The 15,017-nt window shown below is 40.6% G+C and overlaps 1 protein-coding gene across 2 annotated transcripts; it reads left to right on the top strand.

Moving 5' to 3' along the window:
* Window positions 1-518: 518 nt before the first annotated feature.
* LOC135510574 (uncharacterized) lies at window positions 519-6,220 on the top strand. Of its 2 annotated transcripts, none has more exons than XM_064931595.1 (4): window positions 519-748; window positions 886-944; window positions 3,018-3,780; window positions 4,010-6,220. In XM_064931595.1, the coding sequence occupies exons 3-4, from the start codon at window positions 3,162-3,164 to the stop codon at window positions 4,093-4,095; spliced, it is 705 nt and encodes a 234-aa protein (XP_064787667.1). In that variant the 5' UTR covers window positions 519-748; window positions 886-944; window positions 3,018-3,161; the 3' UTR covers window positions 4,096-6,220. The 2 variants fall into 2 exon arrangements, with proteins under 2 accessions (XP_064787667.1, XP_064787665.1); XM_064931593.1 differs by having other exon boundaries at window positions 882-944.
* The last annotated feature ends 8,797 nt before the right edge of the window (window positions 6,221-15,017 follow it).

The following is a 15,017-nucleotide window of genomic DNA, read 5'->3' as shown; positions in this document are numbered from 1 at the left end:
AATGTCCTAATTATGTCAAGTTACCATGAATGTGGCTATACTTATGCTAGCAGAAATTAACTTTCTGTTTGTTTACAACACACAGTGACACAGGTGTTATCCTTCCTTATCCCCCTTATCAAGTCAATGCATACCTTCTATATTAACCCTTAATGTTGCCTCCAGGCACTATTTTTTTCCTGGCCTTGTATTTTATCCTTCTCTCCTGGGCACCTTTCATTAAGTCACATACACAGACACACTTTATCTTCTTCTATCCTCATGGTGACCTAAAATTAAATTCCATTCAAAATCCTATTTTCCATAACCCCTAACCCATTAGAAATGTCCCCACAATGGAGAATTGTCCTTGTTTTACTGTCATTGTGGGGATTTTTAGCTGTGCACAACGATAGAAGAACCAACCCCCCTCCCACACAAATACACCACAATGCAAAAGTTCCCTCCTGGCCACCTTTGACTCACTCACACTCACTCGCACACACCCGGAGGCGCGCCCACGCTGTTCAGGTTCATAAGCGCAGTACGAGGAGGCGTCACCAGTCATTCAAATTCAGAGGATGAGTATTGCTCACGCCAACGAGAAGAGAGTATGAGTGTTTAGTTCCGAACATTCATAGTAGCCTAAGTTGTTCCACGTTCTTTGCGAGTTTTAGTCAATTAACATTATTATTGGAATTTAGCTTCAATCTTGAGCAGGCAATGTTGAACGAAGCTTCGGGTCAGAAGTACTTTGATGTTCGAAACGGTACTATTGGAATGTATAATGTAATATCGTCAGTGATGCTGGCTGCTGAGAGAAATTGAGGGTTTTGGTTGGTCTTATTAATGTTATTCCAATAGCTATAATAATTGATAAACACCTGTTCATTTGCATCCAGTCAGTTATGAAGACGGTTACTCTTAGAAGCGCCAGGACATCATTTGCATGAAACTGCAGCAAGGTAAAATGCGCTACCTTTTTCACTCTACCGACAAACCAGTTTCATTGGACTGTTACTATGATTTTTCAGAATGAATTACAATTATTTGATAATTCGACATTGTTAATCTATTATAGTGGCATTTGCAAAGTACATACGTTTATCATGCGTCAAAGGGTAAGCCAATTCTGTTGCAAAACATTCTTAAATGGAAGATATGGGAACGAAACGGGGGCTTACCCTTTTTACGCATGGCATGTTGAATGTGATGACGAGACTGCTTTTCCACTTTTTAAAATGTATATCAAACAAAAATCAATGATTGTAAAGTTTAACGAACCATAAAACTCCATGCACAAGGACTACTTTTAACAATTTCCACAGAGATGGTTTGTGCCGTTATCTGTTACCGTATTTTGCATCTGCTCTGTTCTAGAAGTAAATGTGTTTTTGTAAGATTCGGTGGGATTTGTTAAAAGTAGTCCTTGTGCTTAGTTTGATTAACTTTGCAATTGTTTTTTTGTTCGACATTTTTAGGTAAAAAAAATATCGGAGTCCCAGCATCACTCTTATCTTGCAATTGCCCAGCTGACTTTTCTATAACTCATCCTAGGTGCCATCTTTAAAAACAAAACGCTCCACTGAAAGGAAAACCTTATGTCCTCAATTCCCACCCCTCTCCAAATTCCCGTCTGCACTGGCACACAGACACAGACGTGACTGTCTGCCACTAGGACAGTACATTCGTACCCTACTTCAGATAACATAATCAGGGAGTTTACACATTACTCTATTTACTCACGGACATCTTTGATCCTATTAAAATGCACTCTGACCACATTTTGAACAATGCGTTATGATGGGAGTTACTGCATGTGTTCCACTATCGTTAAGCTACCTGCTTGTAAACATGCCAAGAGAACTGGACATATTTACTGTGGAAGATTACTTCACCTTTAGGGGGAGGGGGGGCTCTGTCTGTTATAACACTTAATGTGTGTATTTCTGATCTGTCCCTAGGTCAGTTGAAATCTCTGCTTTATGTGACGCACACACGAAAACATGCCATTGTTTTTAGGAGGAGAAATATTTTGTGTGTGTGTCTGGTGGTGGGGGGGGGTGTAGAATGCAAAGCTGTTTCCTGAGAAGTGGGCTCGTCTAACAATGGCCTATCGTCTCGGAACCGTTGGCGGTTCTCGGGCCAAAACAACATCTGAGGGGGGCGGTAGGATGTTGAGAGATTAGCTGAGAAAAGAGAAAGGGTCAACATAATGACTTGAGACATAGAGGAGAGGTGTTTTTGGGACTTTCTTCAGATACAGTTATGTCCAGCTGGAGGTGTTGTCTAACTGGGGTTAAGCAGTCATTTGCCCATATAGTTTCAGCACTAAGTCTCAGACCATTCGATTCAATAACATATGTTCAGTCCACTTCACTTCTTACCACATATGAACTTGCAATACATTTCAAGTCACTTTTTAGAGTTGTAATGTAAAAACATATTGGTTTAAATTAAATACTACAGTGTCATACTTTGTTCACCTTATGGTTGTCATGTCATCTACTAAGCCTAAAGATCATACACTAGAGGCAAGGGTAAAGCCTATGATAACTCGGTAATGACAGGTGTTAAGATGGACATTGACACCTCACGGGACTGAATTGTTTCGCTGTTGTAAGTGTCTGTTAATATGGGTATAAGAGTGAGTGGGAAGGGTTTATTCACCTTCAAGGCACAGTAACTGTTAAATATTTGATGGCTCTGTACTGAATCTACTGACTGGCGGTAAATGAATATTGCCTCCGACTGCGTCATTGCTGCACCTGATCCTGACCCCCCCCCCCCCCCCCCCCCCAGTACATTATGTCCTAACCCTCCTGTTTAACTATAACACATGTCCAAGTGCTGGTCTCCACTCTGCATAATGTGTTGAAAGGGATAGTTTGCCTCAATCAAAAATGTTTTAAGTAAAATATCTGAAAGATATGCACTGTGTCCATATTCCACATTATAACGTATCTTGTGGTGGTAGCATTGGCAATGCATTTAACTAAACCCACTTTAAACCAGTTTGTTATTTTTCTGTCTTGCAGATCAAGACGGTGAGTCCAACTGGACCCGATTCAAAGCGAAGCTGGGAAACAAGCCTGGGGAAAAGGACTGAGGACCACGACACCTGTGCCCAGTCTACCCCCAAAACTAACCCCTCCCACAAAAAAACAAACCTTAAATCTACCATGTCTCTCAACACCTTCCACCTGATGGAGACCCTCAAGAACTCCCCGTCTGTTTTTCGCCGCCGCTTCCGCCGTGACCGCACCGAGTCCCTCTCCCACGGCGACCCGCTCTTCAAGGTCCACTACCTGGGCACTGAGAAAATCTTCTCCCTGGATCTACAGCAGGCCCAGGACGCCATAGCCCGGCTGCTCGACGGGGCCTCCAACGGAAAGAAACTGAGCAAAGACCATGCGTTGGTGGTTCGTCCACGCTACGTCGAAGTCAAAGAGCTCAGCACTGGACGCCAGCTCACTAAGACGTACCTCCAGGACATTGCCTACTGCGCGGCCGACGCCACCAGACCCAACGTGTTTCTGTACATCTGTAAGCATCACGGGCAACAGCTGCACTGCCGGGTGTTCTGGTGCAGCCGGGCAGAGCGGGCACGGGACATGACGGCCTGCCTGGCACACTCCTTCCAGAGGGCACTGAATGACTGGCAGGGGGACGGGGACGTTGGGTTAGGGGGAAGTACCGACACGCTGACCCCAGAAAAGGACGGGGTGAAGGAGGGAGAGGATATGCCCAGCACCACTACTAACCCCAAAAGCTCCATACAACCAGACAGCTGTGGAAGAGGTGAGAACACAGGCCTGACGTGCTGAAATATTAATAGAAACCAAATTGTTAAGGGGGGTTGCCTAGCAATAGGGGAAACTGTCAAAGGGATGAATTGATAGTCTTTCGTTCACACATGAATGTGTCTGTACCTGTATTTCCACATTGCACCTGTCTGCTCTTGAGTTGTTTGCGATAAAACCAAGCTCAGCCCGCCTGTCCAACCCCTCTCTCTTCTGTTTGTTTGCAGTCCGTTGGAAGAAGAGGAGCTCCATGTCTCGTAGTCCACTGAGAGCCATGACCAGGAAGGGCTCTGCCTCTGACATCTGGCACTGAGTCCCCGATCCCCAGAATGGGACATGGAACTGACGACATCCCCAGTGGCTAGCTACAGCACAGAGGGAGGGATTGAATGAACCCACCACTACTGGACACAACAGGATTGAAAAAAAGGAGTGTGAGGGAGATCACTGCTGGACTTTCTTTCAAATGACACATTGCCTTGCTTACATGTTGAGTCTACAGTACCGTTCATGACCGGCATGAATGGTAGCCTACAAACTGTGGAAGTTAATGACTAGCTACCTTGGCTTTTGCCTCTGGATTACTAGAGGAGAAGGTGCTTAGTTGATAGCGTTGTACTGTACGCTGTTGGTAGAAACCAGTATTCACCTCAGTGGCCTTGTGACTCGCTTTCACTGTTGGAACGCTTCAAAGCTGAACTGCTCATTTCCAATGCTACTCCAAGTTACTTGTTTTCCACTGAGTGGCCTTGATACTCTGAACTGTCAGTTATGCTTAGAAGAAAGGAGCTCAAGGTCCTGTGTGCCTTTTTTTTTTTTAGCTAGACAAGGATATGACGACAGAGTTCACCAAACCCCAATTTCCTCTCCATACAATGCTGAACACAGCCTGGACTGTTTGAAACTGGTCACAGTCATGGCAATGTCTGTTTTAAAAAAAAAAAAAAACATTTGTAACATTTGTTTGTATTTATTTTAATGAGAAGTCTTGTTTGTAACACACGGTTCATGCACCTCTTCTCTTCCTGAAACACTAGATTGTTGTTTTTTTTAAGGGAGGAGGAGCTTAAGTTTGAGCCGAATGTGAGCTCAGTGTTCGTCTTGGGAGAGGGGTTAAAAACGGAGGTGTGTGTGAGAGGGTTCATGGGGCATAAAGGGTTGATTTTAATTTAAACAGGGTTTAGGCAGGGTTTTAGTATCAATTCATTCGGTTCAGACTACACCATGTGTAATTTAGTCCTGTTGTTCCCAACCTTTTTCGGTCACTGTACCACCAACTGAATTTCTCTGCCTGGAGTACCCCTGAAGTACCCCCTCATGTGCATTTTACCAGTAGGACTATGGTCTCGTGAGTCTTATCAAGTACCCCCTGTGGCTAGACAAAGTACCCCCAGGCGTCCTAGTACTCTTGTTGGGAACCACTAGCCTGGTCAATGCACACTGACTGTTCACATTATTTATTTTTTGTCATAACATATTACTATTCAAGTAAAATGTAATCCTAAATCAAGTCAAATGTAATCCTTAATTAAGTTCCATAAGCTTAATTTGTTCCTATAAGGTGTTAGTGTTTGCTAGAACTGTGAGTTTTTTTTTTCTTCATACTGTGTCACAGGAGGTTGGTGGCACCTTAATTGGGGAGGACAGACTTGTAATAGGTGGCGTAGAATAGTATCCAATACATCAAACGCATGGTTTCCATGCTTTTGCCATTCCATTTGTTCCATTCCAGCCATTATTATGAGCCGTCCTCCCCTCAGCAGCCTCCATTGATGTATATATTTGCATTTATGTGGAAAGATCACTCACCCATGATTCTCCTTGTTCCTCATTATTCCCGTGTGGGTGATGTATAACCCTGGGTGAGTGATTTTTGGGGCATGTGTGGGGCAGGAACGTTGGTTTGCAGTGTTCGGAACTTCGGCAGTGCACCTGCATTCCTATGGGGACATTAAAGTTCTCGTATCCTCCTTGGCTCTGCCCACTCTCTCCTCCCCTCAGTCTGGCTTAACCTAACCTCATGACTCTGCATGTTTCATAGCATTAGTGTGTTGGCGTCCTGTCCCCAAGCTCAAATACCTGTCTACACACACACTCCTCACACACTTTCTCATGCCACATCCACTCATTCCATACAATATACTTCTGCCTCCTCTGACCACCACGTCAGGGTTGTATTCATTGGGCACCTCATATCTCCATGGTTTACAGTGAAAGGTGCCTCAGTTATTTGACTTGATAAGATGTCAATGATATCAATGGATAGTTTTTTTTAAAACCATTTTATTTGAAATGATTATTGTAAAGCATCTCAAACTACAAATGGCACAACCCCATCTTGGGAGGGCAAGTGTCTAGTTTTGTTCTTGTTTTGTACATCCTTGTTTACATATTTTTAAATACGTGTAAGCTATGGAATAAACTTTCATACAATGATACTTTTGGAAATGTCTTTCTACCTCAACCGACGATGCAGCGCTTCAAAATGACCAACCTCAAGCTAAAAACAAACGTCCCGTACCACACTACAGCCTGTGCTGTCTGTTTTAGTACTGGTGCCAAACATTTGATGGAGACTAAACAAGCAGAGGCATATCTATTTAAAATATTATGGGTGGGTCTAACTCTGACTGAAAGAAAACAACATTCCGCTGTGGGGCTGGAGATGGTAGACAGAAGTTCATGGGATAGGGGGTCATGGGATAAGTTATGAGGCTTATTTCTCAAGGTACTTTATTCTGACATTTTCCTATAGTTGTTTACACTAGCGCTTTACCTCAAGCTTCACTGACGGGAGGTTAATTTACAGTACCCACCCCCACCCCCCCCCCCCACAAGATTAAGTACCATCATTCAAATGTGCCCTTATGGTACTCCAGTATAACATTTCCTGAAATGGAGGGACTACCTGGACTTATCAGATAAGAAACAGTTGCTTTTGGCTGCAAATAGTTTTGCTACAGTGCACTAATGAATATGACCCTGGTCACTCTTCCTCTGAGGACTCTCCTGAAGCAGGAGTGGCTGGCCTGGTGCTGCTGCCCTGTTGTCTTTGGACTGCAGTCTGGATATGGAGATGCCTCAGACTTCACCTCTTCTATGAAGGGAGAGAGCGAGGAAGAGGGAATGAGAGGACAGAGCGCTCAATTAACAGGAAGGCCATTGTCACATACAGTCCAACAGCGCCACCTGGCAGCTATTGACGAGAACATATGTTTATGAATATTATTGGTTAGATAATGCCATTTCTAAACACTTGGCATTGCAGGTCAACAAATTCATATTTTGATGTTTTGGTTCTGTATCCTCACTTTTTGCAATTTCACAACAAAAAAAGTCACTAAACCCCAGCCCCTAAGGTCTGTCTAGACGATTTGGCTCTGGATACAGAGATTAGGCGTATTTAAAAAATATTTAAAAAAATTGAGCAGGGCTCCAGAGACCAGGAAGTGCTCTGGGAAGGCTTTTCAGGTTAGTGCATATCCAGGGTGAAGGGGTTAGAGGAAGATGGAATGGTGCACAGGCACAGCAGCTCACACGCTACATCTCATAGCCATATTCCTATAAGGAGAGGCAACGGGGGAAATGTATAGCTGATCAGGTAAGTATTGGATTCTGTGTTTCGCTGGACTATTGCTTTGGCGGGATGCGAATTTAAAAATGTAAACTGTCGGAATCTTGTGATCCCCATGTCTGTGATGGACTTGAGTTTCATGGACGTGTCCTTCACCATTGAATCAGTGCCACTGATGTTGATCTGGCGCTCGTGATTGGACCGTATCCAGGCTTACAAGCGGCCATTCATGGCGTAGCCGGCCAGTGGGAAAAGAGTGCAATTAATTTACAGAAGAGATTGTTTTGATGTATATTTGTTTTATTGCAACAATGTCAATATTAATCATAAATACAGGGACATTCATGTGAATACAATGAAAAATAGAATACATGGCGAACCCCCTTCCCCAAAAAAAATGTTTAAAAAAAAAAGAAAATAATCGAAGACATCGTTAATATGAGACATTAACAGACATTCAAGAAAAGTCTTAAGTTTGAGGGATTTATAAAATTGTAGGTTCAATGGAAAAAAATATAGGACTTTTTCCACCCCATTTACATTTGTGAATATAATTTTTGGCCAAGAGAATAATAATATTAATACAATAGTTATGATCAGAATTATAAGCATAACGCCATTTAACATCAAAGGTAAAACGTTAATTCTGGAGATTTTATACACAACCATTCATGAATTTCAATCCATAGTTAACTAGAATGGCGGCATGAAAAAAGAAATGATTTATAGATTCTGAATCAGAGGAACAAAAAACAAGGCATATTGTCAAAATTGAATCTTTTGTGCAAGAAATCATTAACAGGGTAGATGGAAGAAAATATTTAAAAATGAGTTTCTTTACGTTTTGGAATAACTAGACAAGTAAGATAAAAAGTAGTCTCTTTTGACCATAGCATGGGTTGGTCATTTCCATTTCAATATATTGAATTATAATCACCAAAAATGACTTCATTAACTGCCAATCGTATCCACTTATTGTTGCATTTTTTTATCCAAAAGATTCAAGTCATTAATTTGTAAACTTAGAAAAGAGAGAACAACATCATATATAACAAAGTGTTCTTAATAAATCCAAGTAAAAGAAGTGGAATTGCTTTGCAAACCTTCAAATATTCTCTGAGTAATATTTTAACCTGAAATTTAGCAATGAATTCATCAAATGGCAAAAAATCCCCAGTGTTGCCTACCAATTCAGATGCAAAATTAATACCCAAACCAAATTGATTTCCTATAAATTTTAATAACTCTATTCCAAATCAATATTTTGTGTGTGTGGGGAAATTTTGGAGGGTCAAAATCACATTTCTTTAGGAATTCAAGTCCAAGTTTATTAGGGATTAAGGGATAGGGATATTAGACAGACATAATTTCAACCGTTTCATTCTAAAAGCACCCACTAACAACTCAAACTCAATAGCCTGTAAACCAACCTCCATGATCATAGTCTTTCACTAATTGTGATTTCTGAATATAATGCGTTTTATTCCTCCAAACAAATGTAAATATAACAATTGACATTGTGTTATTAGAAGAAAGAAAATGGGTCTGACTTGGGTAAATGATTCTAGATAAACCATCAGTATTGGACAAAAGAACATGACGCAAAATGGAGATATCACGTTGCAGCCACTGACTTAATGAAACTCTCATGGAATTAATCATATTATCGATGTTTAAAGATTCTTTATCTGAAACGATTTTAGTGATAACAATTCTTAAATATTTAATTTCCTTTTTTTAACAGGTATGTAGGCAATGTTGACCGAGTCACAGCAATGAATTGGCATGAGATCACATTTGTTTGAGAGTCAACCCAAATTTCTTGATTGTCAATAGCCAAGGGAATAGCTGCTCTGTCCCTTAGGAAAAGGGCTGTATCATCTGCAAATTGACTGATATTTATATCCTTACCAAAAATACGGCTCGCTTTTAAATTCTCAGATTTGTTAAGAAAAATGTCTAGTAAATCAGTGGCTAAAATAAATAAAAGTGGGGAGATTGGACAACCCTGTCTAATTCCTCTAGCAATAGAGAAACGAGGGGATGTGCCATTACTCATAGCCACCAAACTTCTAATATCATTATACATCATCCTTATCACTTTACAGACATTCTCCCCAAACCCAAAAGTAAAGAGAGTTCTAAATAAAAAGTTGTTTTCTAAAGTGTCAAAAGCCTTAAAAAAAACTAAAACCATCTATGAACTGTAATCTAAAATATCTAAAACCAATTGTCAATGGTTATGGATACTCCTTCCTTTAATGAAGGCTGATTGAGTTTCACTGATTATATCAAGGCCTTTTTTCAGCCTATTGGCATAGACATGGGCTAGTAACTTATAGTCAGTTGCCAACAATGTGATTGGTCTCCAATTGTCCAGGTAAAGAGAGTCATTCTTTGGTTTGGGAATAAGAACTATTAGTCCCTGTTCTCAAAGAAGGAGGTAAGATAGCATTAGCAAAATCCTCTTTGTAGACCGAAAGCAATAACTCTCTATCAGGCCAAAAATGTCGATAGAATTCAGGAGTCAGACCATCCGGTCCAAGAGATTTACCTATAAGCATCTGTTTAATGTCTTGGTCCAACTCAGTAATATCTATATCAGAATCACAGAGTTTCTGAAACCTTTCGGAGGTATTAACTGAATCAAAAAAGGAACCCAAATCACTGTCTGAAAGATGAGACTGATATAGTGAACTGTAGAAAGAGTGTATTTCTACACCAGATAGTGTCATTTGCATAAATGGATGTAATGCTATTCCTAGTCTGCCTACTCTTCTCCAAATTAAAGAAATAAGATGGGGTTTTTCACCTTTTTCAATTCATTTGGCCTTTGAACGGATGAAGGCACCCTGTGCCTTATCGTTGTATATGTCATCCAGATCACATTGGCATTTAGCAAGCTCTGCCTTTTCATCTTCATTTAAATCAAGTTTATTGCTCAGCCTGTTAATATCAATAATAATATCCATCTGCTTGGGAAATCTTTTCTGAGCTAGCACTTTACCAGTAGAGATGGCAATTCTACTGGTATTCTGAATTGAATAATTTTCCATTTGTTAGTAGAAGAGCAGAATCGAGACAGGTCTCTCTGATAAGAACTTTAGACTGTAAACAAAATGACTCATTCTTTAAAAGAAAAGGAGGTACATTTCCAGTATGCTTTAGAAAATCTGGTCATTATCAAAACTAAAGGAAAGAATAATGGAACAATGGTCTGTCAGAGGAGCTGAGAAAATACTACATTCACTGACTTCCTGAAGAGATGACAGTCAGAATGAAATATGACTGCTTGATTCCTTTTTGAAACTGAGTGGAATACAATGATGACTACTCACAGGAACTCCCTCTCACTCTCACTGGGGGAGGCTGGTAGGAGATGGACTTCACTGCTGCTCCTGTGGAAAATGATAGTACAATTATTGTGTGTGTGCATGAGTTCAAGTGTTTGTGTTTCAAATATGCACATGTGTATTTGTGTGTGTAGGTTTTTACTCATCTAGCACCTTATTTGTAGGTATGGTGGTTGGGCCCCTGGGATGAGTGCTGCTGCTGCTGCCTTGGCATGTGTTGTGGGCCCTGATGAGGCCTCTGGTGGTCCCTGGGCAGTGGGGAGATGGTGTCACTGGCCAGGCTGTCGGTGCTACTGACGTAGGAGGCTGCCGACACCATAAACACAGGGGAATGCCAACCCTGAAGGGGCAGACCAGGGTCATGTTCAGTATGGCACACAATATCAAAAGGTTTGCAACAGAAAATTAAAATCTGTGTTCTAGTTGAACAAGTTAAGGTAGAATTTCCCTGTTCTAAAATGTTTTCTCATTACTGTCCTGGAATAAAAGAAGAATCATAATATAGACTTAATATAGGCTTATTGTCGATTTCTGGATGTTTGAGAAAACAGGATAGACAGAGTTATTAGTTGTACTCTTCATTGACTACATTTACTGAGGGGGAGAGAGGAGTAGCTCCTCTCTCCCCCTCAGCCAAGGTTGAAGGTACCGGAAACCATATATGGAGAGACAAGACAGGAGTACCCTGATGATAATTCAAGGGTGATCGTTCAAGATTGATGTGGAAATTGGACATCATTTCATGTCCTGAGGATGTTGGGAAATGCCTTCAAAACAGCCACTAGGGGCAACAGTGAGTGCCATTACCATCAAATAGGCTTGGTGTTTGTGGAAATGGCAGGAGGATGGGTGTAAGTCCATGTTTCTAGATTTGAAAGTTGTGTGTTCCAGTCATGGACACTTTTTAATTTTTTGTTACCCTATCCCAAACCATAACCTTTCAGAATGTGTGCCTAAACGTAACCCTTAACTTCGAAATTTGAAGTTTGGAGAAATGGAACGATACAGAGCAGCAGGAGAAACAAAAACACTTGGAAACTGTATGTTTGGAGAAACTTTTACATTTTAAATTTGGGAACATGGATGAACATCTAATTCTGCAGTGAGACTGAGAGCTTTTTGCATAATTCATGTTTTCTGGATCTTTGAGTCATTTATACATTGATTGGATGGAGATTTATCTGGTTCTATAACTATAAGAACTAACCTGCAATGATCCCAATAAGGCCAGGTCTGTCAGAAATGGCTGCAGTTTCTTCCTCTGCTCCCTCTCTTGCTTGTGCCACACACACACTTAGATTTTTTCTAGATTTTATACATTCATCTTATTTTGTGAGTTTCATATTTTGGCAAATGTTGTTTTTCTGAAAGGAAGGACCTCAGTAGGGTGCATGGAAAATAAAATACCCCCTCATCTCCTAGCAACGCCTTAGCATCAACAGCCTTGACAAGTAGCCTAATATATGGTGCACAATAAATACATCTACTGACATTTAGATGCATGGTGATGAATGCAAAGGAAATATAAATAAAAAAGGTTATCACGAGCTGTGTTTGAATCATTCGATAACATTTCAACTGTGGGTGTCTGAATAGGCCTACAGGACACGTTTCATTGTAATCAACCGATTAATTTACAAAACAGAATAGAGGCCTTGTTTTAGGCTGGTTACTTACACTGCCGCTGCTCATCCCTGTAAAAACCTAAACCTATAACGATGTATTTTAGCACATTTGCTGGGCGTTAAGTTTCGCTGTCAAACCTACATAAAAAGATGCGATTGCAAACGCACATATTCCTTCCCTCTTTTTTCATTAATCTTCATTTAATTTATTCAGCATCATCAATAATACTGCGTCTTTCTGCGATACAATTAGAAAATGTTGTTTAATTAAAGACAGAGATCTACATTATGGATCTTATTTCGGGAGACACTTGTTTTTCGAGCTCATCTCTCAGGTGTTGTTTTACACGCACAAGGAATAATCTATATATTCCCGTAACAAAGAACGTAGGATAAATGCGGGTCCTGGCATATGTGAACCTGTTGGTTAGGCCTATACATTTAAGCCTATGGTTATTTTAGAAATACGTATGATGGCCAATTAATGAATGGGGTTTGAATATTTGCTTGAAAATTGTCTACTTTTATCATGAGTTGGCAGCCAAGTAGAAGTTATTGATTGTGCCTTGTTGACTGGTGGATCTTCTGACAGCAATCAGCTCTCTACCAATTAGGGCATGGACAGGTGTGGCTGCCACTGACAGTCAAAAATGGTGCCAATCATGGATGAAGTTTGATGAATTGCAAAAGAAAATAGAGAAAGATAAGGAAATAGAAATTAAGTTACTTTTCACTACACCTTTACACAATACCAAATGTGACCATACCTTGTACAATGAAAGTTAGGGCTATCAAAATCATTCTGTGGTGAGTTTTAAGAGGTGAATGTAGTGACTGTGGTAATATCTAGTCACATTGATAGAATAGGTTGTCCATATATACATTTGAATTCCTCACTTCTACCAATATTTCTTCCAGCATACTGTTACTCTGTGCTACACTCAGTACTCCAACTCCTGTACCAGTTGGTAAGTTTGATTTACAGTACTGTTGTTTATTTACTAGGAACCAAACAGAACCAACAGGGGAGGGACCTACTTGAACTTTGTCCAATGTAAACTCTAATTTTCATTGTACAACGTTTTCTGTTGGGACTAAACGGTTTCTGTTACAAAACGTTTTGAACTAATGGTTACACCCCTGGGGGGTATTCAGTATGCCAATTCTGAAAAACGTTTTGCAACAAATCATATACTCCAAATGGAAAATGTTTTGAAACAATAGTTTCTATTGGACAAAATTCAGGTTGGTCCCTCTCTGTTACGCTTGCTCTGTTTGTTTCTTAAATGGTAAACTGTCTCCATTGCAGGACGTAATGAATACAGCCCTGCTCTCACCCACCATATTCTCTCACAAGAACTATGTCGTATGAGTGTCGTCCCCTGTTGGCCATTTATAGCATAACCTTTCAATACAGTAAAGGAGACTTCTGCCAAATAGATTTCTAGGAGAGACTGAGACCCACACACTTGTCAAATGTGGACAAATCCAAAACTGAGACTCCAATGCAAAAATGGAGAGCATTTATTTGGATGGCATCCAATGAAAGACTCGCAATAAAAGTGAATCTTAGATTCATACATATCTAACAGGATTTGAAAATAACCCAGAAACAAGGACACAATAAAACAGTACATAATCGTATTATTCATTCACCATGTTGTTATTGTGATTGAAAGTGGTTAATTTCTGTGTCATAGAGCGACAGATACGCCATAAACATCATCTGTTCAATAAACAGCATGCCACTGTTTAGTCAGCCTCTTCGCTTTGATGGCTGATTCATACTGAACAAAACATGTTCTGTGTCAATGCATTCATGCTAATGATTCCATCTGTCTTGTGTTATAGGAACATTCCGGTCTGAGTGTCATGAGCGTCACTTCTGGCTGTTTGTCAGGTCTGGCTTCCTTGGCATTATGAGCCGATTCGACGTTCAAGGTGCGAGTGTAATATTATTGGTTGAATTATGGATACAGCCATTCTTTTACCCAACTGCCACTGGTGTGTTGTACTTTTACATTTTTATTTAGCGAGGCAAGTTGGTTAAGAACAAATTCTTATTTTCAATGATGGCCTAGTGGGTTAACTGCCTTGTTCAGGGGCAGAACGAAAGATTTTGACCTTGTCAGCTCGGGGATTCGATCTTGCAACCTTTCGGTTACTAGTCCAACGCTCTAGGCTACCTGCCGCCCCACTACTTGATAATCTTAAACCGAATTTGTCTAGAATGTGAACATTTCGGGGAGAACAAGAATGTCATCTGACTGTAAAGTAGACCCATAGAGATAGTTAGAGGACGTAACATTGTATCGGTCCCATGGCGTCCGAGAGCATGGGCAGTGCCATTGAGGCAATATCCATTTCGAAGTAGTCATTTGTCTTCTACTACTACTATGAGTTCGTTATCAAACTGACAGGGTGCATACTGCCACCTGTAATGTGTAGGTACTATGCTCGGGTTGGGGATTTACTACCACCTGCAGTTATGGAATGTTTGCTCACAAGTATAATTCATTGGCTTATCTCTCCTGATGACCTGGATGGAATTATTTGGTCCTTCCTTAACCCATAGAAAGCCCCACCCAGTTGACTACTTGAAAATGGTGAAAGTCCTCAATGGAGCTGCCCATGCTAAAACTGTCTTTCTGGGCACTTGAGTCCTCTATCTATCTCTATGAAG

This window comes from Oncorhynchus masou, chromosome 23, assembly GCF_036934945.1.
Source record: "Oncorhynchus masou masou isolate Uvic2021 chromosome 23, UVic_Omas_1.1, whole genome shotgun sequence".
Taxonomy (NCBI): Eukaryota; Metazoa; Chordata; class Actinopteri; order Salmoniformes; family Salmonidae; genus Oncorhynchus; species Oncorhynchus masou.
Note: the sequence above shows the minus strand (reverse complement) of the source record. Positions and strands in the feature narration are given on the sequence as shown.

Bases quoted from the DNA above. Each gene is read 5' to 3' on its own strand.
- LOC135510574 (XM_064931595.1), top strand. From the start codon at position 3,162: ATGTCTCTCAACACCTTCCACCTGATGGAGACCCTCAAGAACTCCCCG. The intron at 3,781-4,009 runs GTGAGAACACAG...GTTTGTTTGCAG, and splicing joins ACCAGACAGCTGTGGAAGAG to TCCGTTGGAAGAAGAGGAGC.